Below are 25,842 nucleotides of genomic sequence, written 5' to 3'. Positions count from 1 at the left end.
TAGCTAATATTCGGAGAGATGTCAAAATATATAACATGTATGATCCAAATACTGGAAAAAAATGACATGCACGAGTTTCTTGCTTATTTTTCAGATCTTTTTGCTGTAAAATTAACAAATATCCCAAAATATCAAATACATAGTGTGTTCAAGAGGCCCTTTTTAGCATATCCACAAGAACAGTCCTTTTTAACAACTCACCAAACAGGCATTCAGAACATTTTACAGTAAGTGACAGATGTTTTTGTAATTTTTTTGTCTATTCTTTTCCTAACATGTTATTAATATAGAAAATGCACAAACTCATTTTAATTTGTGAAAATAAAACAAGGTGACATTTTTTCTTTTTAATCACCTGTAAACTAAAAAATTACCAACATTTTGAGCTGATCAGACACAATGATTAGTTTCAGGGATTGTGTGTGAACAGTAACTACATAAACTGTGAACAAAAAGTGCATTGATGATTTTTAAACACACAGAAGCAAAGTCTGCGTCACACACTGCCAAGTTCATGCTGTGAGGAGGAACTGAAACACATGCTGACATTTAAACACTTTTTTAAATGGTTCCTTCTTTTAAAATGATGCGACATAATGTGAAATGTCCAAATGGCAAATAATCCAGAATTATTGAGACTGACTCCGTCAAACGGATTCACAGTTGAATAATGGTTACTACCGAGGCACAGGAACCCAAAAGCACGACAGAGATAGATAGACAAAGACAGTTCAGTTTACTCAAGTTCAGGCAGGGTCAACACCGGGAGATCAGTCATGAAGGCAAACAATCCAAAAGCGGCAGGCAGAGAATCCGTAGTCGAGAACAGGCAGTTAAGGGAATCAGGAATAACGCTGGAGCGTTCAACAGTAACACACAAGACAATCTGGCTGGGAACAACTGCAAGTGGAGGGCTTAAATAGTGTAGGACTGATGAGGTATGACGGGATGTGCTGCAGGTGAGATGGGCGTGGATAACCAGGTGAGGGGAATGACAGTTAGCAAATAGGCTGGTGTGGTGAAAACAATCTATAAGGGTTAGCTAGTTAACAGATGAATATTCATTGATTGCCTATAATCCTGCTATAAATGTTCTTAAGATTATCTTGCTCACTTTTATGAGAAAGTTTTATGAGAAAGTTTTCTAATATATCTGCTTCTGGAGTTGAGCAATGCAGTATGGATTACCTAATATTTTATAACGTGTCGTCAGAGTCAGGCTTGCAGTGTACTGGCAGGTTGATGAAGATAGGACCTGCAGGCAGAATACAAGTTCAGCGGACTGCTGTCTGCTTGAGTTGCCCACCAATGTCAACACAAATGTATCTGTAAATCTGTGCTGCAGTGAGTTTCACGTTCTCCTCTATGTTCATCAACTAGTTACCAACTTTGTCTCCCTTTTAGATGCTTGATATTCTTTTCTTTTCTTTCTCTCAAAACAGCTGCTAGTTGCAGCCGATAACACCACTGATGTGCTTGTTCTAAACGAGCATCCACACAAGTAGGGGAGTTCATCTTGATCTGAATCATTAGAGGTCCCTGAACCAAGAAGCCAGGAGTCACTGTTAATAATTAGAAAGTGATTCTTGATCTTTAATACCAACACAGAAAAACGTTGCAGTCTGTCCAACATGCTCAGACTCCTGCCGTGTTACCTGGCTGTGTCGGGGCTCTCTGTCTGACAGTGTTGCATCGCTGCTTGAGTCTAGAACAGCTCAATGTCCACCTCGCACTTGTACTTTGACCCTTTTCTTTGACTGCTAAATGAGAATGAGGGCACAGAGTCTGTAGAAAGAGAGCAGTAACGTTTAGAGGAACCATCTGCCTGACGTTTGATTGATTTTCTCCCTGAACTAATATAAGGAGCAGACAGGTGTGTATGTGTATGTCGGTGTGTGCGTGTGCCACGACCAGAACAATCCATGTAGTCGTAGGTTGCTGTGGCAACGGTAATTCGGCATCAGGGAAAAGGAGAGAGGATACAGGTGGAGTGGCTGCAGTTTAGTAGGGTAATGTCAGAGAAACAATACAACTAGTAAACAGGGAAAACAAGGAAAGTGTGTTTCCTTATTTAGTGACTCTGTAAGTGTTCACATTCAGTAAGTGGAAGCAGAATGATGATACTTTACATAAAGACCTTTCTTTCTCAATGCCACAGGGTTTAAAAGCTCCTCCTCCTTCATCCCCTCTTCACTCCTCTCCTCCCGATCTACTGGCAGATAATAATGTGTTCATCAGCGGCTGGTGAAGGTTGGTATTTGTCCAACAACCTCCCTCACCTGTCTGGCTTTTTCTCTCTTTTTAAATTTGACCACATTGGAGAATGGAGGGAAATATATGAATTATGCATTCCCCCTTTTTGCCCCATCTCCAGCTTCCTATCTGTCTCTTCATATACCTTCACTTTTCCTTTTTGCTCCGACACTCCACATACTCTTCGTCCTTTTCCTCGCTGTTATGAATACCATTAATGAGCGAGCGAGAGAGAAACAGACCGACAGAGAAGGATGGTATGTGATGCTAATTGATGGATTTGCTTAGTTTCCTCTGTCAATTTATTCAACCTCCTGTTGGCTCAAACACACACAGACACACACACACTCATATGCTCAGAGCCATGGGTGGGGAAAAAAAATCAACAAGATGTGTGCAGATCGAGAAAAAACACCACCTGCCACTTAAGACAGCCTTCTTATAGTATACTTCTCACACACATACACAAACACACGCACTCTTGCATGTGCGCCGCTCCGTAATTCTCCGCCACACTCTGCTCCCAGCCAATGAGAGGCTTCTCAGAACGTGAGGAGGAGGAGGCAGAGCGCAGCTGGCTGATTGACAGCCAGCACCCTACAGGTGGAGAGAATAGCGAAGAGAAAGAGAGAGTGGGGAGGGCAACAGAGAGAGGAAAAATAAGGGGTGTGTGAGGAGGAGAAGAGAGGCAGGCACACCTACTGTACACACACACACACACACACACATACACACACACACACACACATACACACACACGCTCTCTCACAGTGCCCTGTTCCTCTCCTCCTACCTTGAGAGCTTGCTTTCCCCGGCAGACTAGCCGACACAAGCACCACCATCACCATCATCAGCTCCACCACAGCTGCACCAAGATGAGCCAGTGCAGGAAAAGGTGCAAGAGGCAGCTCACCAAGGTGGCTCGCTATTTCTATCACTTCCTCATGGGAACGCTCACCCAAGGTAGGCACCCAAAAACTTCCACTTCCACACCCAGACCTTTTGCTGGTGGGTCCGCTTCTTTCGCGAGTACAGAAGCCAAGTGGTGACGGTCTTCACTGAAGTTTGCTGTGTGTTTAGAAGAGGTTGTCTCTGATCTTTGCTGATAGTCCTGTTGTTGATCCATCACTTCAGTGTCCTGCTGTGTCTGTGGCTCATTTTGATCTCCACCTGAATGATGCTAGAACAGAGGTATACTCTGTATTTGCATAGACGCATAGAAACAAGCATATTGTTGTTCAGAGAGCGTGAGTGAACTTGTAGGATTCACGTGTGTGTATGTGCGAGTGTGTGTATGTGTGTTTTTGTGTGTGTGTGTGTGTGTGTGTGTCTGTGTGTGTGTGTGTACAGTACGCCTGAGTGCTTTCTATCATCTCCAGACAGAGATCATACAAACGGAGACATCAAACAGCTTGTTGTTTGTATTGTTCATATGCATTGGATATATTAGTATCTATGTATGTATGCTTGTGGGCATATGTTATTTTTCTTCCACTTTTCCTTCATATACAGTATGAACAGAATCAATGATCTGTATGCACAGTGAAAATTAGAAAGCTGATTGAATTAACTCACTCCTCCCCTCTTTCTATCTGTCTCTTAAACTCCCTCGTCCTTCCTCCCACAGCTCCTTTTCTCTCCTCCTTTTCTCTACTCCTTTTCTCTCCTCCTGCTCTCTCTCTCTCTCTCTCTCTCTCTCTCTCTCTCTCTCTCTCTCTCTCTCTCTATCTCTCTGGCAGTCAAAAAGATTGCCCTCTGGAAGCAAGTGGCATTCCACCTCCATTGAGAAACTCTCAGTGGGAGAAAGACACACAGGCTTTTATCCAGCCCTTCAGCCAGCTCTCAGCATGACACCGACTCACCCATCCTCCTCTCCAGCGCTCCCTGTACACTTACACACAACTTTATAATGCTAATCTTTGTGCTGAGATTAGAATAAAGTTGTATAAACCACATCAATATATATTCTTGATACTTAAAAGGTTTTATTTCTTTTATGTAGTCACACTCTTTGTCCTACTGAGCTTCATGCTGGCTGAATAAAGTGTCCTTTGCCAGAAACACTCTTAATAATGTGCCTTTTAACAGCCTGCCGCTAAGCTTTACACCTATTTTCCTCTCTTTTTCTTGTGAATGAAATTGAACAGCAGCTCACATTGCCTTGGGGAAGACACACCATTATATTGAATCCCAGCAGTTGATCTTAAAAGATGGAGATAAAGCGGTGTGTAGATGACCTTGTCAATAGAGCGGTGTGTGAATGCTAATTAGACATTCGTGCCGCTCATCTCCACCTCGGCTCCTCTCCTCGTTATCTCCTCAGGCTTCTGCAGAGCTTTATGTTAGCAATTGGACGTGATCTTATAAGGCCCACATACACACAAGTTATAATAAACATTGTATTTTGACCAAAACAATAACATGACCAATCACTTCACATGGAAATTAATCAATTACCAATATGGGTGTTGATCAAGATTTCTTTGGTTGTTTGAATAATGCGTCAGGTGATATTTCATATCTTGTTTTTGGGATGCAAATGTGTGACCATTTACCACATTAAGACGGTCAACCTTAGTATTAAAGCCATTCAAACTCTAACAATCAAACCTTGGATTAAACAGTGAATCACTGATGTTTATTTTGATTTTTTATATGGCAGTATATTAATTAGATAATGCAATAATGCATGATTAATTGTGTCTAATAAATGGATAAGACTGATATTCTATTTTTTGTGTGTCAACAAATCCAATTTTAGGATGTAGTCAAAGCCTGATAGCTTATTGATCTGTGGCATACGCATCTGAAACTACTCAAAACAAAGAAATTAGTTACAGTACACTGTAATGAGTGACATTTAATTTGATTGTGCTTATCTGCTCATTTATGTCCATACAATGTATGAAAGAGTTGAAATTATTGAATAATCAATGTACCAGACATTTGTTGGGTGCTTTATGCATCACTTGCAAATCTATAAAGTCAGATAAGGAAATAGAAACATTGGCACACAGCTAACTAGCTAGCAGAGTCTCAAAGCCCCTTCACCGGCTCTCCTCCATGAAGTATTTATTAAAAACAATGTGTGTGTGTGTGTGTGTGTGTGTGTGTGTGTGTGTGTGTGTGTGTGTGTGTGTGTTTGTGTGTGTGTGTGTGTGTGTGTGTGTGTGTGTGTGTGTCTGTGTGTGTGCGTGCACATACACATCCTTAAGTTTGCCCAGAATGGAGTTACCATGACTACTGGCTCCTGTGTGTCTGTTCCAATAGGAGAGAGAGAGAGAAGGAGAGCGATGTCTGCTTCAGTGTGATGGAGCCAGCGAGGGCAGAACTGCGTAATGGCTGTGCTACATAGGGATTTTCATCAAGGCCATTCAGAGTTTGGTATTTGAGTATTGTGGCATTTTTGGCACTGATTAGGGACGTGCGATCTAAGTCGGGCATGGACTCTGACATTAAAACTGTGTGTGACCCTAGCGGTGACTTAAACTATGCAGAAAAGGACACACAAAATCAAAAAAGTCCCGGGTTATCTGGTGTTTTATTCCACATCATGGATAAAGTCAGCAGACCACGTTTGAAAGATTCTACCAGATTATTCTTGATTTTATACCCCGACTGAGCCTTGATGCCACACAATGTTTCTGGATATGTTGTTTAATTAGTATAATTATAAGTATGACGTGCCTATCCCACGCAGACCTGCATGATGCTAGGAGTCTGATTGTGTCTGGTTATGGCTGGTTGGTGTTTGCGTGTGTGCACATTACTGATGTCATTTGTAGGCACCCTCTTTCTTGCCCCTACTTTGCCCAGTAATTAGTTTGTTTCATTAGCCTCTGTAGGGGAAACAAGCCATGCTAATGTGTGTGTGTGTGTGTGTGTGTGTGTGTGTGTGTGTGTGTCCTTTACCCTAGAGCTTTGTTTGTGTCGATTTGCCTAATAGTGGGACTTTCTTTGTTTAGTGCAATTAGGATGTATTAAATACCGTTCAATTTGTTTGTCAGCCCACATACGCACAAAAAGTATACCACTTAACTGAATACAAACTGTCTTCCTTTTCTACTTTACTACACTCTGTTGCATGATACACACGTGTTCTGTAGATGTTGTGGTGCTATGTAGAATCTCTGAGAAATCCTTCTTCCTTCTGTACCCTCTCCACGGCGGCCATGTTTCTGTTTTTAGTGATAGTCTGGAAAGAGGGAGTTTCAGTTGGTAGCAATTTGCAACCTCACCGCCAGATGCAGCCAGATTCTACACATTGCATCTGTAACTGAAGAAGAAAAAAACTTGTAATATCACCTGTGGTTTGGCATGAAATTAAAGAGGTTGTATTTGGGATCTTGTGTCTACGCTTAAAGGCTGTGCTCACTTTCACAGGTGTTTTCAATTTTGGGGGCTGCCTAGACCTCTGCCCAGGTGAAATTTTGGTGTAGCAATGCTGGGAATTACAAGACGTGGCAATATGTAATAATTAAGGTTAAAGATGTAAGTTGGGCCACTGTGACAAGTTGAACAACACTGAAGAGTAAGACAGAGATGTCGATCAAAAACGGAACTGTACATGCCTGTACAGTCCTGAGAAGAGGCCCAATCAGGCTTTGATAATGCAGCATAGCAAAACAAAAAACAAAAAAAGTGTAGGGGTACCATGGATGTGTCTGATGCTATAACTAATGGCTAACCATGACAAACACTGAAGATATGTGAATTTTCTGATACTTTTACATACTATCTTTGTCCAATTTATATAATGTCACATGTCCATGTTGTGCTCTTTAACTATTATTTATTTTGTACTGATACCACATACTCCCCTCATGGTGAAGAAACACAATTTGTGTTTCATCATTGAAAAAGGCCTTTGATTCTGTTGCTGACACGCCTCAATGTGGTTACACCTGTGTTTGACGAGTCAAAAAGCAATTGTTTGTCCCTTTCCTTTGCCTTAACAATGATGCATCAGTAATCACAATACCGATCATCCCAGTTTGACCTTGTTGTCTGCATGTTTACAGCCCTGCATACTTTAGCATGGACCCTGAATGCATTCTGGTTCTGTTTTTGCTCAATAACATAATTTCACACTGACAAAGAGCGGTTATGTTTTTTTTCTAATCAAATAAACGAGCGTCACCTTGTGCCCTTACAACTTTTGGCTGTAAACAAACATGCCGCTTTGACTTGTAAATGGCTTTAGCTTGTAATGAGTAGTCTTAAATCAATATTATCTATCTGAAGATTAATGTCTTTGGTAACTGTGTAATGAGCAGCAATACACACTGGTCATTGCTGCTTATTCATTCTCTGCAGGTGACTAACTTCCTGTGACTCATTATTTTTACAAAATGCACCTCCCAACACGACACCTTCATACTTATGAACACATATGAGCAAGAATTAGTCACATTCATTTCCCTCTTCAGAGTCATTTGTTAGGCAATTTTACATTTTTCAAAAAGAAACTGGGAGTTTGTCTTCTTTTTCGAGGCTGTTATAACTTTGCACTGCTGCTTGGGCTTGTCTACTTCCACAACAGTGAACACACACATCGGCTTAGATTTACAGACACACGTACATTTCCACAAGCTGTTTGATTTCTTTGCAGCTCCATCGTTGCTATAACCAAAGAGATTTTGTTATCACCCTTTCAGCTATGAATAAAAGATGTTCGGTCCGAGCCTTGGCCACAGCCTCGATATTTTGAGCTTTATGTGTATTTGTGTGGGAGATAGTGCTGCTACGTATTTTGTATTTCTTTCTAAAAAACTATCTTATGCTGTTTGGACTTCGTATGTGTATCTTTCCTCTAAACTTATCCCCTTCCAGCACCTGTAGAGTTGATCAAGTTTGACAGTATCACACTCCCTCTCGTCTCAAACAAATATCATAACACACCCGTCCATCACTTTTCTCTCCTTTTAAGAAAATTGACATTAAACCCAATTTTAGACTAAATGAATAAAACAAAGGCTGCCTGTGATGGTAAATAATGACGGGTGCTTCCAGGGGTTAGAGTGTGTGTGTGTGTGTGTGTGTGTGTGTGGTGTGTGTGTGTGTGTGTGTGTGTGTGTGTGTGTGTGTGTGTGTGTGTGTGTGTGTGTGTGTGTTGCTGTATTTGCGGGCATGGAGTGTCAGCCCACTACTGTAAGCCATATCACAGTGTGTGGTAATGGCGCTCACAGTGGGAAGGGAGATGTTCATTACCATAAGGATAATTTACGGTACTCCAAGCTAAAGTCCCCGGCTCGTGTGCTTTACTGTGGGGTGAAGAGGACACACTCTGCCAGGCTGAGCTGCATGTTGTCTCATATTAGTGCATAATAGGCAATATGAAAACACAGCGGGAAGCAGCTTTGAATCCTTGTGACTTGCGGGGCAGAAACAGAGAGATGTCTTCATTTAAAAGATTTTGTTCCGCTTCATTTGAGATTATTATTTTACTGGCGGCAATGCCAAGCTGTGACAAGTGTTTTGTCTTTTGATCAGCTGTTGACGTTTTAATGAAATATATCTTAACGTGAGGAAATGGAATGATAGAAATTGACAAAGTGAGAAGACGGGAAGGGATAGATAGAGAGAGAAAGATATCACGTCTAAGCACTCCATTTTTGGAACACACTTGTTTTGTCGCCAGACATGTGAAGATTCTCACCTAAATTGTCTCGCTTGCACTGATTATTCTTGTCTGTTGTTGACACCTCCTGACTCGTACATTCACAGTCAAGATAAAAAAGATGGCCTAAAAATAAACTCCTTGTGGAAGTTCAAGGTCAGCGCCTTTGCAGGAAAAAGTTCCTCTTTGAAGATCTATTTTTATTACATCTCTGTTACGCACGTGGTGGCAATTTCATGCACACACAATGGCAATCCAGATCAAGTTAATAAAGGACGAGCGACAGTTGGTTTGTAGTTATTTGTGCACTCTGTGTATGCTGAATAATCCCTCTGTGTATCTGTTGCTTGCTTTCTTATCCTTTGTTTTTTTCTGGCATTTTATCCCACTGTTTTAGCCCTAATCTGCTCCATGCTGTTCACATTTCGCTCCGTTAAGCGGATCAAGTCAGTACTCTAGCTTGCTCTGGCCGTCAGGTACTCTAGTGTCTATATCAGTGTGGTGTCTGCACTTTCTGCTATTTATATCCACTTTTAACATGATTTAAAGCTGGTTGCAGGCTTCTCACCTCTGACCAGCTCTCAGACTTCCTCTTAAAAGATACTGGGGGAGAGACAAGAAGCTAGAAATGATGTGATTAGCTTTCAGTTCTTGCCCAAAGCTAAGGCCGGTGTGAGCTGTCTAATTGAATGGTACAGTACACCAGACTGTTCCCGTCATACCTCTTCTCGCTGAAGGAGAGCACTTTCAGGTTGGCCTGCTGATCTTCAGCTGCTTGTAGGTCAGTTTGCTGTGCCAGCAGGGCTGTCAGGTGGAAGCCTTGTCCCTTTCATAGCCCGACACCCTTCTGCTCCACACTTCCTGTATAGTAGCATCTCTCAAGTCTGCTTCGTATCCCCCCCTTCAATTTCTGCTCCCTTCACCTCCATCCCTCTCTCATCTTCCCCCTTACTATAGATGTGAAACACACACACCTCAGATGTGCTAAAAATAAACTCATATTAGCAGCAGAGAGTGTGGGGGTTAAAGGAGGCAAAGGTGTGAAAGGGGTTGTTGGAGAGAAAGGAAGAGAAAAATGTGAGGCAATGTTTATCGGAGGAACTGAAGGATAAGGTTTTATATTTTTGATTGTCATTTTCTCACTGGAACTTCTTCTATGATTAGTATATTTTCCCAGAATTAGACCACAATGCTTTCTCATGTGTGAATAAGTGTCACATTCTTGAGTTTTTGTTTAGTTTGTTTCCTGTTTTTTTTAGAATTATGTCCTCTGTTCACTTCACTTCCTGTCCTTGTGATTGTAGGCCCCGCCCCTAATTGAATCATAATTGAATCCTCCTGTGTTTAATCACCTGCACGTCTTGCCCTTGTGATTGTCTGCCGCTCCCCTAATTGAATCCTCCGATGTCTAATCACCTGCACCTCCCTAGTGCATTTAAACATTGTTTTTCTCCTGCACCAGTGTTGGTTCATCTGTTTGTATCCCTGCTCCTGTCGGTATGTTCCCTGCTGTCTGCTATGTTCGCATCCCTCGTGCCCAAGTCTGATCCTGTTTCCTGTCGTTTTGCCCATTCTGCCCATTCTTGGATTTTTAGTTACTACTTTTTTACTCACTTGTTTTGGGCATTTCTTTATAAATCATTGTTTATTATCCTACTGTTTCCTGCATATATCTGCATTTGGGTCCATCCCCCGTTGCCCCTTTTTTGCCCCTGTTCTCCCGGGCTTGACAATAAGCTTTGTACAAGCTTTGTTGGTTGGCTATATAACCACAGATTAGAAACATGAACTAACTCATAGGTTTCTGAAGGGTGTTGAAAAGCCGTATTGATGGTTTATTAGGATTGATGGGGGCAGAACATATTTCAACAAAGAAGGAAGAGTATGGAGGGGTGGCGGTCTCATAATTCTGTTGCATCCAAACACTATTCTCTTAAATACTTAATATCTTATCCTTTTCAACTGTGTTTTACTGTAGCACCATTAATGCATTCCCAAATGAATGTGTTCAAAGAATGTTTAAATGCATTTTTAGCATACAGTATCCTGAATATGTTGATCATATACTTTTTTGTTACTGTTTCAGTAACAGCACGGCTTCAGGAAAATGTTTTACACGGTGTAGTAAATCTCTTACTGCGTTATCTCTGTCCTAAATCCAAATAATCTCTAGTTTTATAAAATCCCTTCTGAGGACAGGTGTTGCAAAGTAGCATCTGCTATACACACCATGACGCTTGCATCGGTTAGCTGTTTGCAGTTTGCAGTTTATGCCAAGAGTAAATTTGTGTGCATGAACATCGTTCTCTGTTTTTCACAGTGTTGTTGCATGTATTCATTTTTTGTTGTGTGGAAAACAATTCGTAAGAAACTGGACAAATGATGTTTAATCTCTCGCTTTCTCTGTATCTCTGTCCATGGTGCTGAAACACAGATTCTCACACAAGGCACTCATTGTCTGTTCCGTTTAGCCTTTTAATTCTCTCTAAAAAGTTTCCATTAAATGAACAGAACAATTTATTTAAATGTATTTTGCTGGGTATAGAGTTTTTGTAGTTAACAGGTGGAAACGCCAACTAATTTAACAAATGATATAGTATAATGCATATCAGGCACAGAAGGACATTTACATATTACAAGTTGTCCTAAGTCTGTATGATAAAAGTAAAATTAAAAAAAATTAGTTAATATTGAATGTAAATATGGCTTAAAATATTATAATGCTCCAATTGCAGATGTTCTGCGGTCACTTCCTCCAGGTCTTTCTCAAGGTCTAACACCCTCACCCCTTTCACTTCTCTCTGCACTCAGATAGAAGGAATACCATTGTTGCACAGAGCGTACTGATCCGATGTATCCAGGTAGCCCCAACATCCATGGCTGCATGTATCACATGGTACATGCAGCCATGCATGTATCCTCTTTACAATTGAATTTGATCTTTTAACTATACAGAGAATGTCCTATATTGAAGATGTGGTTACTTTGATGTTACCTTGCTTCTAACCGACCCTGACATTTCTGATGGCTCAGTGTCAGCAGCCAGTGATTAATCTTTTAGAGCTAAGAGAAGCAGTCATGTCAAATTAATCCATGTATGTCCACTGAGCTGATGGACATGATAAGCTACATTTGTTTGTAAAACTGGGCCTGTAGTTATGCAAGACTGTTAGTTAAAGGGAGGATTAACTAATTTTAAACTGAATGAAAACAGTACCATTTATTAGTTTGACCATTTTGACACTAGTCAAATGGATAGAGAGAAAAGTATGATTTGTGTTCAATAAAGAAAGAAGAGATTACTAGCAATGTTGCTGTCTGTGCTTAATGACTGACAGGCGGACTGGCCGTGTTAAGTTATTGATCTTTCCTTATTATTGATGAACACACACACACACACACACACACACACACACACACACACACACACACACACACACACACACACATAAAGACGTAGCTCCGATTTGAAATTCAGAACATTCAATTTTCACCTTAATGACTTGCTCTCAATTTTTCAGTTTTCAGGGGAAATTTTTAGTAGTATTTTGATAAATAATTAATTTTCTAATCAGCTCTTTCCAGCCAGCCCCTCAGTCATTACAGCCTAACTAACTCAATGGAAGTGTATTTTCCATCCTCCGTTGACAAGTTCTCTTGGCAGGTGGATAAATTTACTGCTAACTATAGCTATCAGAGCAGTGAATAAATCTAAGCTATTAAAGACCTCAGGCCTCTCTCAGTTATACTCCCTTTGCTGTATGGACGTGAGCACACCTGACTCTTTACGTTCACCGCAAAGTTGATGCATTAGGATTTGTTTGGCCAGCCGTACTGTAAATACATAGAAGAGCACCTTATAGCGGGTGCTGTTATAATAGATTATATAATTGTGTGCTTGAATAACTTTTTCTTGTATGCACATACGCATGTATGATGTAATGTTATACAATTATGACTTTAAGTATATTCATGTTCTCTCATGGTCTAAAAGTATGATCACTTTATGTTTCCGCTGAACTATATGTCACTGTACTCTTCCCTAAAAATGGACATGATGCCATGGCTCTGGTACGGATAATGACAGAATATTGATTATGGCAAACAGTGTATCAGAGTGACAATACAGCGTTTACTCTGTTAGTGTGATAATGCACTACGACTAGTGAAGAAACAAACTAGAATAATGACGTCTCCACTGTTTCTATTGGCCGACTGAGCACATCTGTGCAGTCAAAGGTGAGAAAAGCTGAACAAGGTGAACTCTGACCTGTGAATCCACAGGAGGCTGAAGCTCACAGGGAAACAGAGTCCATCTTGAGGGCTTCGATAGAAAAGAAATGGGCACACATTCCAGAAATGTAAAGTATTCTTGAGGGGTTGGAGTGAGCACCTTGATCGGGATTTTAAAATAATCAATTCACTAGCTTGAAAGATGCTTTGAACTATCAATTGATTATGAAAATCGCTGCTATTTTTTTCAGCTCTAACAAATAGTGTAGATGTTTGTCTCATGTTAAATTAAGAAACTCTCTAACGCATAAGCCTAATGGAGAAAGAGATGTTGTGTAGTGACTCATTTTTTAGACTATAATAACCAAACTATATGTGTGCTGACACACTATGGGGCACTGCAGTATTCTACGCTCACAAAGAAATATTAATATGAACATTAGACTGTGAGCTCATCCATCAAAGAGGAGCCACTAGAAAAACACAAAGCAGGTAAAGCCTCTGACACAAATAGGAAAATGGTTACCATGATCTGAATAATAATCAGCTGTTTTGTCAGCGTTGGTCCGTGTTGTTTTCTGACCATGAACAGACTTTACTTCAGTCCACCTGGTAGATGACGGAGCCCCAGATATCCAGGCGACCTCTGTGTGGTTGTTTGGTGTGTGCAGAGTTTAAATCACTGCTCAAACAAAGCAAAATATAGGAGTAAAACATTATACCTTATGCCATGAAAAGCTAATGTGAAGAAAAAAACAGTAAATTAGAATATTAGAGAGAAAGAAACCAGATAAGCTTTTGGGACTTATTTAAAGGAACATTGGATTAGATCTATTCTATACCTCTTCTCTTATTTTCTTCCTTCGGTCTTTCTCTCTCTGGGTCATACTCTTTGTAATGGACAGCAGTAGATGGGAACAAAGAAAGCATGCACATCAGGCCTATCCACCAGGGAGGCTGGTGGTCAGAGGCACTAAGAGTCTGAAGGTCCCCAACTGGGACGGAGCTGCCTGTTCCATTCAGCCATCCAGGCATGAGGACGCCAGCCCTCGGACAGGGACGACCTTGAGAGGCTCTGCTGACAGAGAGGGAGCAAGAACGAGTGAGAAGAGGGTGAGAGAGGAAAATTATTGTGGTGATACAAGTGTGTTCTGATGTAGTGATGCATAAAAAGAGAAAAGGAAGTGAAGTTAAGCAGGAGGAAACCCAACCATGGAGAAAGAGAAATCTGAAGAAGAGATAGTACTGAAGTTGGAATGAATAGAAAATGTCCTCTCTGAAAATGTTTGTGTAAAAAATATCTCCCCCACTAGTTCCCTTGTATTTCTTTATCTTCAGACTTCAGAGTCAGCATGTAATAATCATAATTCTCATGGCACATCAGGATTTTCGTACAGTGTTTCACAAACTAACAAATTCAGAGAATTAAGAAAAAACAACTCAAAGTGCAGTCCACACGAGCAAAGGGTCGATTTAGTGAATACTCTTTGTGATCATGATAGTGGTGGTTGTGGGTCTACAAAACTTTTCTCGGATGAATAAAGGCACAACATAAAATTACATGCAACACACGTATTAAATAAATAATGAAATAGATGATTAAATATGTCAAGCCCCACTGAGAGACTTCATCAGCACCGTTCTTGATTGACAATAACGCTGAACGTCTCTCTTCTCTCTCGTACTGTAAATGTGTCACTTGCTAGTCAATTTCTCGAGTGGCACTTGTCTGTCATATTTTCGCGCTGCATCAACTTGATGTCTGTCAGTCAGTTGTGGGCTTCAGAAATATGTTTGTGTGTGTGTGTGTATAACCATGCCTCTGGGTGGCTGTCACAGTTGTGAGGTGATATGTCATTTAAAGACTTTTCTGTGTGTTTTTAGAAAGAAGTGATACAGACACACACACACAGGAAACAGAAAATGACACCTTGTTTTGTATCCAAATAAAAGAACATTTTACTCTTATAAAAAAAATGGGGGGGGGGGGGGAATTTACTGTTTTAAATGAAATTCTTCTAATTTGTGTAAAAAATGTATGAGTTGCAGTCACAACGTGCTTGTGTTTCAAGTAGGAATATATACAAGTTAATTATTTGCTTTGTAGATATAAAACAACAAAAGCCCACATAAAGGGGAAACTTATTTAGTACCTCGAGGATGAGCAGCAGGTTTGAGATTAGCACTGTTGATCAAGTATAATATTATAGCAACAAGTAGTGTGTATTATCATTGATAGTTTTTTTAATTTATTTAAAAATGTTGTCTTGTAATGAAATAGAAATACACTGCATCGTGTCCATTCCCATGGTCTGCTATACAGTATATATAGTTATCTGATTGCCTCCAATAGACATGTCCTTGTGTCCTTGGTGCACGTCAAATATATTCAAATCAGATTCATATGGAAACCAGAATATACACTACATCAGTGATGTATCAAACACACATGTTTCATGTGCTATTAATACTGTGATGTCCTTGAAAGATTGCATGTTCAGAGCACCCATGAATACTATATATACTGTGCCATTACTTCTTGAGTTCACCTTTGTTCCCTTGTCGTCATCGTTCACCTCACAACTAATAATTTCATCACCACCACGGTGCCGCTCCTCCCTAGTTTTCTCACCTCACATCCTCCTATCAATCATAGAGATGCATTCAGTCTGCTCCCACTCTGTTCTGTCTCTGTTCTGTCCATCTCTGGAGCCGGCATGATGTCAGTATGTCTCCATTTCCTCAGACCCAAGTTATTTTTGTGTGTGCACAGGCACACACACACACACACACATACACACACACACACACACACGCACGCACGCACACGCGCACACACACACATATGGGTATGTGTGATCTCATCAGTTCCAACCTCCGGTTCTCCAAATCTGATTCCTCTCAGGGCTATTTTTAGCTGTGGAGGCCCACTCCACAGTGTGTAACACGTCATGACCCATGTTCCTACCTGCCTTTGTGAAAAAGGAGCACATGACAAAAGCAACATCATTGTGTGTGTGTGTGTGTGTGTGTGTGTGTGTGTGTGTGTGTGTGTGTGTGTGTGTGTGTGTGTGTGTGTGTGTGTGTGTGTGTGAGAGAGAGTGTGTGCACGCAGTGGTGTACATTTTCCAGAATCTTGGCACCTGCTTACTCGCCACATGTTCCGAGGGCTTTACTTCAAGTTCACTCTCTCTGTGTCTTCATCATATACAACATATATATATATATATATATATATATATATATATATATATATATATATATATATATATATATATATATATATATATGATGAAGACAGTATTAGATAAAACACGAAAACATCAATAATAGTGATTACAGTGAGAGTAATAGTATTATAAAAATCGGTGAAAACCAGATTATAAAACTCACGGTTCGGATCGTATGACAAAAGAAAAACGGGAGCAAATATAACTTTTAGAGATCCCATATCATGTTGCTATTTTTTGCCACTCATACTAATAGTCGATCATTGATGACCCATATTGGCAGATACAGATCTTTTTGTTGTTGATTATAGCAACTGCTATACAAGGCTCTAGGTTTTTTTGCCACCTTCCCAAATATAATTTCAACCACTCTCTCTTCAAAATGCTATCCTTTTAATTTGTTATATATATATATATATATATATATATATATATATATATATATATATATATATATATATATATATATATAAATGTAATTTATCGTGTTGTTTTTTTCATAAAGGTGCACAATTCACGGATGCTTTGTTTGTTGTCCATTAGCCACTTTACAAGCTCTCCTTTTCATCACCGATTGGTTGTTTACAATATGACATTATCATGGATCGGCGAACAGAAAGCTGAAATCCCGATGGCCCGATTGCATATTTTACTGAGTATTGACAGATTACGATGTCAGTAAAACTTTATTTCACTAGTCACATAGACCGTGTCTCACATTGCTCCCTATTTACTCTATTTACAACTATATTTATTCTACAGCATTTTATTTGACTGTCTGACTTCTAAGTGTTTGAATTCATCCACTATAAAGCCATCAATTACACTTCCACAATACGACCACAATAGTAATAATAGACTAGAATAGATTTGCCCATGGCTTGTACGCTACGTTCTGCTAACAATCCCTCAATGCAAAGCTCTGCATTCTGTTAGTTACTATGAAAGGCGACTCTATACATGCCACTTATGATGCACTATGATGGTGAATCATTAGTGCCTATTTACTGCTCACTCTAATTATTGTGTTTCTATAGATAAGACCTAATACCTTTAGGCCCCCCTTTGGTTTTATCTGCCTGTGTTTTAAGATATTTCACTTGGAGGATGTGTATGTGCACACACACACACACACACACACACACACACACACACACACACACACACACACACACACACACACACACACACACACAGACACGCACACAATGGATGCAAATATAATATTGTTTATTTGTAAATTTTCAAAATTCAACATCCTCTCACAGAATCAGTGTCCTTGTTACCCTGGATAAGCCACAGAGCTCGCTGTCAACAGGTTTTATAGGTGCTACAGCATTTCTTCATGAGAAAGTAGCTCCAATGAAAACTACTTATAATGGGGTCCATGGATTTTCAATAGGAATGAAGACATACTTTATCAAAAGAAAGTCTGCTGTTTCAAATGTCATTTTGCAATGTTTTGAGCACCACAAACAATTCACCTGCAGCGTATTAGGATGGAGGCTGTGAGGCTAAAGACCACAAGGAAACATGTTAAATGAATTTGAATGAACCAACCCTGGATACCAGCATACACTTTAAAAATGTTATTAGCTAGATACGGACACTGTTAAGGACACAGAGGACAGCTGGTGGGTCACATGAGTGAACAAACAAAGAGGTCAATAGCTAGAAAACTAGCAGACAATCATTGATCATGTCTATGACCCATCGTATTCCTGCTGGCAAAGATTGATTGATAGAGCCTGAAAATAGAAATCTCTTCAGACAACTACAGTATGTTCACAGCAGGAAAAGGATTCGAAAATATCCTCTGGGAAACATATGCAGCTCCTCTAACCCTGCTCTGCATGCATGCAGGCACCGTAGCCTTCACGACCATGATAATGAGGTTTGTCCATAACGTCTGGTAATATCAGAGAGACAGCAACGCAAAATCTCAACTGTGTTATGCAGAGAAGCATATGCCGTGTGTGTTACCGTGTGTGCAATGCATGGAGGCTGGATCAATACATTCATCTGGACAATATAATAGATGAGATGGGAATGCCTGTTTTTGTCGGTTTTACCAATACATGGAGCAGAGTCAAGACGAATGGAGCAGAGTGTGTGTGTGTGTGTGTGTGTGTGTGTGTGTGTGTGTCTCCAAAACTGGGGAATTGATGCTATGTGTCGTGTCTATTTCTCTCTTGCCCACTCTCGCTGGTGACAGTTGACAGCTCTAACACAATGGAGCATTTGACTGGGCCTGGCTGTCAGACAATCACAGCTTTCACGCCTTTCCTATCTCCTCTCCTTTCCTGTGTCCTCTCCTCTCCCATTAAACATCCTAATCATTAAAAACAAATTAGACCTTGAGATGACATCTCCTGCACTGTTTTCTATATTACATTTCTTTCCCTTATGTAAACAACTGGTTGACTCATACACAAATCGCCCCTATGTGTCGGTACTGATTTCCGATATTCATCTTGTTTGTGTGTGTGTTTTTTTTATGTTATACTTGCTCATCAATAGCGTGCCATCCACCCTCAGTGACTTTGCAGAGTTGTGTGCGCAGATTTGTCCTTTGGTATTGGTTGGATAATTTTATCCCTTTTGATTAGCTATGTGATTCAGCGCCGCGGCAGCACGGGTTTGTTGACATTGTCCTGTTTTTCAAATGAGACATTCATTAAGATTGAACGGGGTGGACTATGGGGCCGAGCAACAATATTTGTCCTTAACTCGACTGAGTCAGTCAAAATTATGAATTAATTTGTCAGTTGGTTTATTCCACAGAGGCAGTGACGGAGAATGTGCACATGCTGTAATTAAGGGTGTTTATAATCTATGTAGATTCATTTTAAAGTCAGGCATTTTGCTGCACTGCAAGAGCAGGTTAGCCTCATCAGGGTACTGCACAGCTCAAGGACTTTTTTTTTTTTAAGATCTTTTACCTTTTGATGCACATAAACCTGTGACTCTTCAGTTGTTACCTCATCTCGCCGACCACCAGAGCACTCGGCTCTGTGCCCGGCTACACTTGCTGTTCTATTAAAGGTGAGGCTAAGGACTTACTGCTTTGGTGGTGTTACAGACTTGGCACCAGCTCAAAACTGCTGCATGCTTTTATCAGTTTAATGGATATGTACCGAACATTTGAAAGTCGCAAGTAGGGCCGTCTACCAGAACATTCTGTGCACATTCAAGTCTGAGTGTGCTTGAAAATACTTTGAAATGTATGTACATACTTTAATCTACACTGACCTCTAGTGGAGGTTGATTGAAGTTGCACTTGTTTGACTGAACATCCTGTGACACTGAAGTCTATTCATGAGGAAGGTGATTATCTCAATACATTTCTATTTTAAGATACCTCCTTTCCTAATGCACCCTCACCTTCTATAGTATTTGCACAATCCAGACTCGCTCCTTTTTTAAATTTGTACTCCTCACTCCTGTCTGACAGTCTGCTGGTGTGTCTTTCTTCCCTCTCAACCTTCTTTCCCATTCTCTTTCTTTTCTCCCAGTAGATTTATAGCCACCCAGCACCTTCTCTTTGGCACAGTGAAATTCACTCTGCATTCAATTTGTGGCATAAATAATACATTGCTTGTTTTGAACCTTGCTGTTTTTATACTTTTATGTGTGTGCTTCCGACGTCAAAAAACATATAATACATTGTTATCCGTATATCTCTAAACAGCTGTGTTGATATTTGCTGTAGCTGCGTTGTTGTTTGTATGCTGTGCCGGCCCTCCCATGTCGCTGCTCAACATCTATTGTGTCTTCTCGTGCAGCACAACAGCAACTACTGCAACAACACTACTTTATAAGACGTCCTGTCATAGCACAAACTATACATAAATGAAGGACACACAGGGCCTCATTAAGACCAGTTGAATGGTTAGTTGATCGTAGGCTGCTTTTCTTTTGTAAACATTTGCAATAGCAGTTTGATCATGAGGGTAAAACAACACTTGCCAGGTGGTGCATGACGACATGTGTTTGTGTGTGTGTATGGGTGTACATCAGTGGTGGATAAAGTACTCAGATATACTTTTACTTACCATAAACCACAGTGTATAATTACTTACTGTCATCCCATATATAAAGTACACAAACTAAAACGTAGTCATTGTGCAGGATGGCCCATTCCAGGAAACATTTTCTTATTTCATTTGAATCATTGATACATTCATATTTAAATTAATGTAATGTTGCAGTTGGTAAAGGTGTCACTTTTCAGCAAAAGATCTGTAAAGTATTAACATTTTCAAATGTAATATATATGAAGTCATTTGTGGATTATATTTTATATGAATCTGAATTTGTAAGTAACTAGAAACTTAAGTTAATTAATACATTTAGTTTAGTAAAAAGTACAGTATTTATTTCCCTCAGAATTATAGTAAGTAAAATGTGCACCATTCTTATAACACACATGCTGAGTGCTGATTATGATCACTCCTGTTGGGGATGTGGATGTTTAACTCTGTGTTCATCCTGAACAACACTAAGGAGGTCATTGGAGGCTGCACTCATCATCATGTCAATACTCCCACTGTCATACTGACTGTTTATGAGGAGAGATGTTTTAAATCATTGATTACAGCAGACTTATCGGAGAAGAAAAACAGGAGTGTATATTTAAAAACAAAACAAAGGGCATTGACGGAAGTTATTGGGATGAAGTTGGATATTCTCTTGTAAATGTGTAAATAAATGTGTGTCGGAAAGTTGGGAGGAAACAAAGAGCTCCAATGAATAAATGTGGCCCTGTTTGCCCTATTTAAAACAATTCATATAATGACACTATGTCTTATATTTGCCCTTTGTGCCCACTAGATGTCCCAGTCTAGCTGACCAGGATTTAAAACACGCTCCCTCCTTTAGTTTCCAGTCGAACCGTCTCTCATATCTCGTTGTATTATGTCTATATTGATTGTCTGTGTGGCTCAGCTCACAGTGTGTCATGGAAAGTAAAGACAACATTTCCGGCAAGACATCTGTCTTGTTGATTTGTTGATTTCAAGTCTGTCTGCTCATTCCAGCCCTCACGTGATGTTGTAGTGTCATGTGAAAAAGCGCTACGAGGGACGGCTGGAGGGGGATTTTCAGTACTTCAGTACAATACTTTCAGAATTTGTCACTGATTTCCTGTGTGCTTGTATTTCTGAGTTCCTCTCACTTTAGCATGGTCGGTCAAGCTTTATTGAAGCAAAGATCCATAGTCATGTTCTCCAAGAAGCACATTTTGTGGATTAGATCATTAACATGCAATGATCGATATAGCACAGCCGTAGCAGCTTTATTGTCATGAAGTTTAGATCTTCATCGCTGTGGAAAAATGTATTTCTTTGTATTACAAGATAAGAACGCTGCAGGCATAAATTCTGTCATAAATCCTTGACTGCTTCAAGTCACAATCCGTCTATCTGAGATGTCAGATCACTGTTTCATAACATTCCCCCGAAGCCTTAAGTCAGGCATATCCAACCAGTGCAAAAATAATGCGGTATAAGTCAATAAAGCCTTTTACTTTACAGTTTGTCATAAAACCCATGAACCCATCAGCACAAATGTGAACAACACTCTGCCGAGTTTAGCAATTGACTGTCTTCCCGTCAGGGCTCACGTACGACAGCATCTCTTACAGTATATTTAGCAGCAAGAATTCGGAAAAATCAATAGGAGCAAGAAGGGAAAGAGAGGATATGCGGTAATTTGTGTTTGTTTTTAGAGCTGAGTGACTCTGATTGTCTAATATGATAGGTTGTATCGGACACAAAAGACAGAGCACACATTTGTGTGTGGATATTTTTTTTCACTTTAAAGAACTTTGGCCTTAGTTGTCTCACCAGGGCACACAAGCATCAGGGTCAGGAGAGAACCCTCATGAACCGTGTATTTAAGGGACTGTATGAAGGTCATTTGGGTGGGGAAAGGGGCTACACCTTATCTTTTACATTTTGAGAAAGCAGGATGCTCCTTATTGTTATTAATACTTTATTTTAACCCTCCCCTTTACTTGAAAAGCCTGCAACACCCTCCTCCTAACATTTCAAAATAAAATAATGTTATCCTGCTGATATGATGCCAAAATTGAATTATAGTTTTCTTCAGTGCTGTTCCACTGTCTGTTAAGATGCAGAAGAAAGTGAATCTCTAATTTACTGCTGGTACGCGCCTTGCAATAAAAACCTTTCCCCCCAAAATATTTTTTTCTCCTAAGAGATGTGGTCAAGAAATCAGCAGGAACATATTGTGATGACAATAAGTACAACATAAACTAGGCTACAAAAACTGCCATTACGCAAAAGAACACAAATATTTAGTATAAAATATAAAAGTATATAGTAAAGATGCACATAGGTTTTTTGCGCATGCACATAAGTATTAAAGGACCAGACCATACATTAGAAGTAAAACATCGACCCGATGTGCTATTTGCGTTTCAGAGCCACATCTTGCTACTCTCTGAAGATTGAAATGCACTTTGGTCTGGAAAGCATTCATAGACGATCATGTCCTGTGGAACAGAGGGAAAGCATGAGGCGATAACTGTCTGCTCATTTGTTTTGTATTTTTCCGAAAGCTATTTGCTCTCAATTGCTGGTGCAGAGCTCTAAATGATGCAGTAAACAGACCTGTTTACTGACTTTTCTAACTTAATTGAACTTTCAGATTCAGACAATTGTCCTTTGTTGTGAAATGAAAGTCCCAGAGTTTCGACCGACCTCGGCTCTGTCAGTGTAAATATGTGTACATTTGATGAAGAATAGAGGGTAAAGTAAGGGAGAAGGAAAAGTGAAGGAGTAAAGGACACATCTGCAGGTCCAATTTTCTATCATGACAGCCAGAATGAGCTGAAAAATCCTCCAGGAGAGGAGAGATGCTGGAGGGTAATAAAGAATAGATGCCTCTTCCCTCTGTGCTTTGCAGATCGCCACAAAGAGGGGCTTGACCTTCGTCACTCAGGCTTTTTTGGTTAGTCCTTCCTTTGTTGCTTCATGTTCTGTTTCTGTCTGTCTTATCTTACTTCTCATTACTCTCCCCTGCCACCGTGTTTCATGCAGCAACCTGGCTCGCTTCATCTTTCCCTCCACCTCTGTGTTTCTCCCCTCCAACGACAACCCTTCAATAAATAAGAGGGCAGAGAAATCTTTTTTAACCAACAAGCCAAGCTCAGATTTCTTCTTCTCTCCGTCTCGTTTGAGAGAGTGTGGTTCAATATTTCTCTGTTGACATTGTCCATGTCTGCAATGGGAGCTCAGCTTGAATACAGCAGCTATACATTACCCTTACATTACATTTCATAACCCTGGCGGTGGACGGGTTTGTTCACATACACACCGTGTTTCAGAAGAGTGACGTGACATAAGAGTAGGTTTCCTGTCCTTGCCTGACTCATTTGTCTATGCGTGTGAGTATACATGGACCCATGTGGCTCTTGGGGATGCTGTTTGTGTGACAGACTTCTCCGTAATGAGGCATGCTTCTGTGTAGCCATGTTGAAAATGTAGGAACAGGAATGTCAACAAAGACAAACAACAGCAGGAGTGGATGCATTTGTCTTGTCCTTTCTCCCAGGATTCAGAAAGGGAGATCACAGTGGGAGAATAAGACAAAGAGTGAACATCACGTTTATTTTTGTAACATTAGGAGAAGTGATACCCTCCCTGGGAGATGTGGTGGGAGGGGCAGAACCTCGGATGGTGGCTAACAGTCACAGATGTTTCTTGTCACAATCACAAAATGACCTTATGACTGACTGAAGGTATTCGGGGTGTTTAACACAGGAAATGATCAGATTACGCAGTGCCTCCTTGTTGGATGTGAAAGTGAATGTGGTTCTGCTGGTATTAGTAGTTACTATTATAAGTTGAAAGGTTTCTCGGTCTCACAACAACTATTGGTGATAGCTGTGAAGAGGAAATGTGTGTGTAAGGTCTTCATGTTCTTTGACATTGCTGTTATTGCTGTGTGAAAAATTGTTCTCTGATTGACTATTGCCTCATTCACAATTTTTTTATGTCAGGTGCAAAATCACCCAAATAACTATATATATATATATATATATATATATATATATATATATATATATATATATATATATATATATATATATATATACATATATATATATATATAACAGGGAACAATTGTAGACGGAGCTCAAGAGTTTTCTTGCAACAAAGATGATCACTGAATTCAAGAGGGATTGGTTCATATTAAAGTTATTATTATTCCTCATTTATATAAAATCCCCTTTTATTACTTGCGAGACAGATTTCTCTCTCGGGCACAGTAACATCAGCACCAGAAGCTACTGGATGTATCCAAAAAGTTGTTGTAGTTAGATATTTCTGTTGTCATCTTTGATGTTTGCTGTAACAAAGCCAAAAATGCTTTCCCATCATCTCATTAACATTTAAAAAGTCAATGAGACATTGCATCGACCGGCAGGTGCACAGGCTCCAAAACAGATGCAGCTATATCCATACAGTGAAAACACACATTTGATTTGAGACTTGAATTCAGATAAACATAAATATAGTTTCTTTCCATTACCGGTACTTAAATATGGCTTTTAACGCTCTCTTCCAGTTACCAAGGAAACCACATTAGGTAAATCAATGAAGGTAATGTCACTGGAGAGGGAGGGCATACCTCAACTCTCTCACCCAACCAAACAACCTGTCTCACAATGTGTGTGTGTGTGTGTGTGTGTGTGTGTGTGTGTGTGTGTGTGTGTGTGTGTGTGTGTGTGTGTGTCTCTCTCTCTCTCTCTCATTTTCTATCCCATTTCCCACTCATCGTCTCCCCCTCTGTTTATCTGCCTCCTCTCCCTCCCTCATTCCCTCTTTCCCCCTCACAACACTCGCTTCCAGACAACCACTGCCAAAGGACTAGCAGGCGCAGCACAACCCAAGTTGCCATTACTCAACGGGGGGCTGGAAGAAGAAGAAAGAGAGGAAAGGAAAGGAAAACAAAGCAAACTTCAACTTTAGCACAGGTGTTGTGGCAATCTGGAGCTCTGTGTTGCAGCCTGTAGTTCCAGCAGTATGGCCTCCAACAGGGATTAAGAGGAGTTGTCAGGGGCCAGGTTTTGAGTGACTTGAGAGAAACGCCCATCGAGCCAGGCTGCTTTATTTCTTGCTTCTATTATAGTTGAAATAATTGTCTTATCTGACTCATATTCTTAAATCAGAATACTAGATTAGATCGAAGTGGATAAAGTGAGGAAGTAGGTGGAAGTCGACTCGGCTGAGCTACAGTTGGACGGGTGTTCAGTCGCTGGCCCGACCCGACCTGGTTCGGTGGCGCAGTGCTGGGCGATGACACACAGCAGTCTCCCATGATGTTGAATATTGATGGCTTGGAGGTGATGGCTGTGCTGGTGGTCATGGGTCTCTTCATCAAAGTTCTGGAGCAGTTTGGGATGTTCGAGCCAGTCGGATGGGAAGGTAATGGACTTTCTCTGAGATTTAATGGTTTAATAACGGGACAATAACTGGG

General features: G+C 40.3%; 1 protein-coding gene across 4 annotated transcripts in view; it reads left to right on the top strand.

Annotated features, from left to right (window-relative positions):
- LOC306747233 (A-type potassium channel modulatory protein KCNIP2-like) overlaps positions 1-25,842 on the top strand; it is a gene marked incomplete at its 5' end in the record, with an annotated part of 86,036 nt that overhangs the window by 37,184 nt on the left and 23,010 nt on the right. For 2 of the 4 annotated variants that reach the window (XM_079230269.1, XM_079230266.1), the window contains one exon: positions 25,685-25,790. The exons of 1 other annotated variant lie outside the window; for it this stretch is intronic. In XM_079230269.1, the coding sequence (XP_079086395.1) occupies positions 25,685-25,790 (106 nt within the window). Of the gene's footprint in view, positions 1-3,128; positions 3,217-25,684; positions 25,791-25,842 lie in introns of those variants that run through there. One more of the 4 variants, XM_079230270.1, reaches the window with a different exon arrangement.

The sequence above is a fragment of the Taurulus bubalis genome (genome assembly GCF_910589615.1).
Source record: "Taurulus bubalis genome assembly, chromosome: 14".
NCBI lineage: Eukaryota > Metazoa > Chordata > Actinopteri > Perciformes > Cottidae > Taurulus > Taurulus bubalis.
The sequence above is the reverse complement of the archived record's forward strand: the minus strand, read 5'-3'. Positions and strand labels throughout refer to the sequence as shown.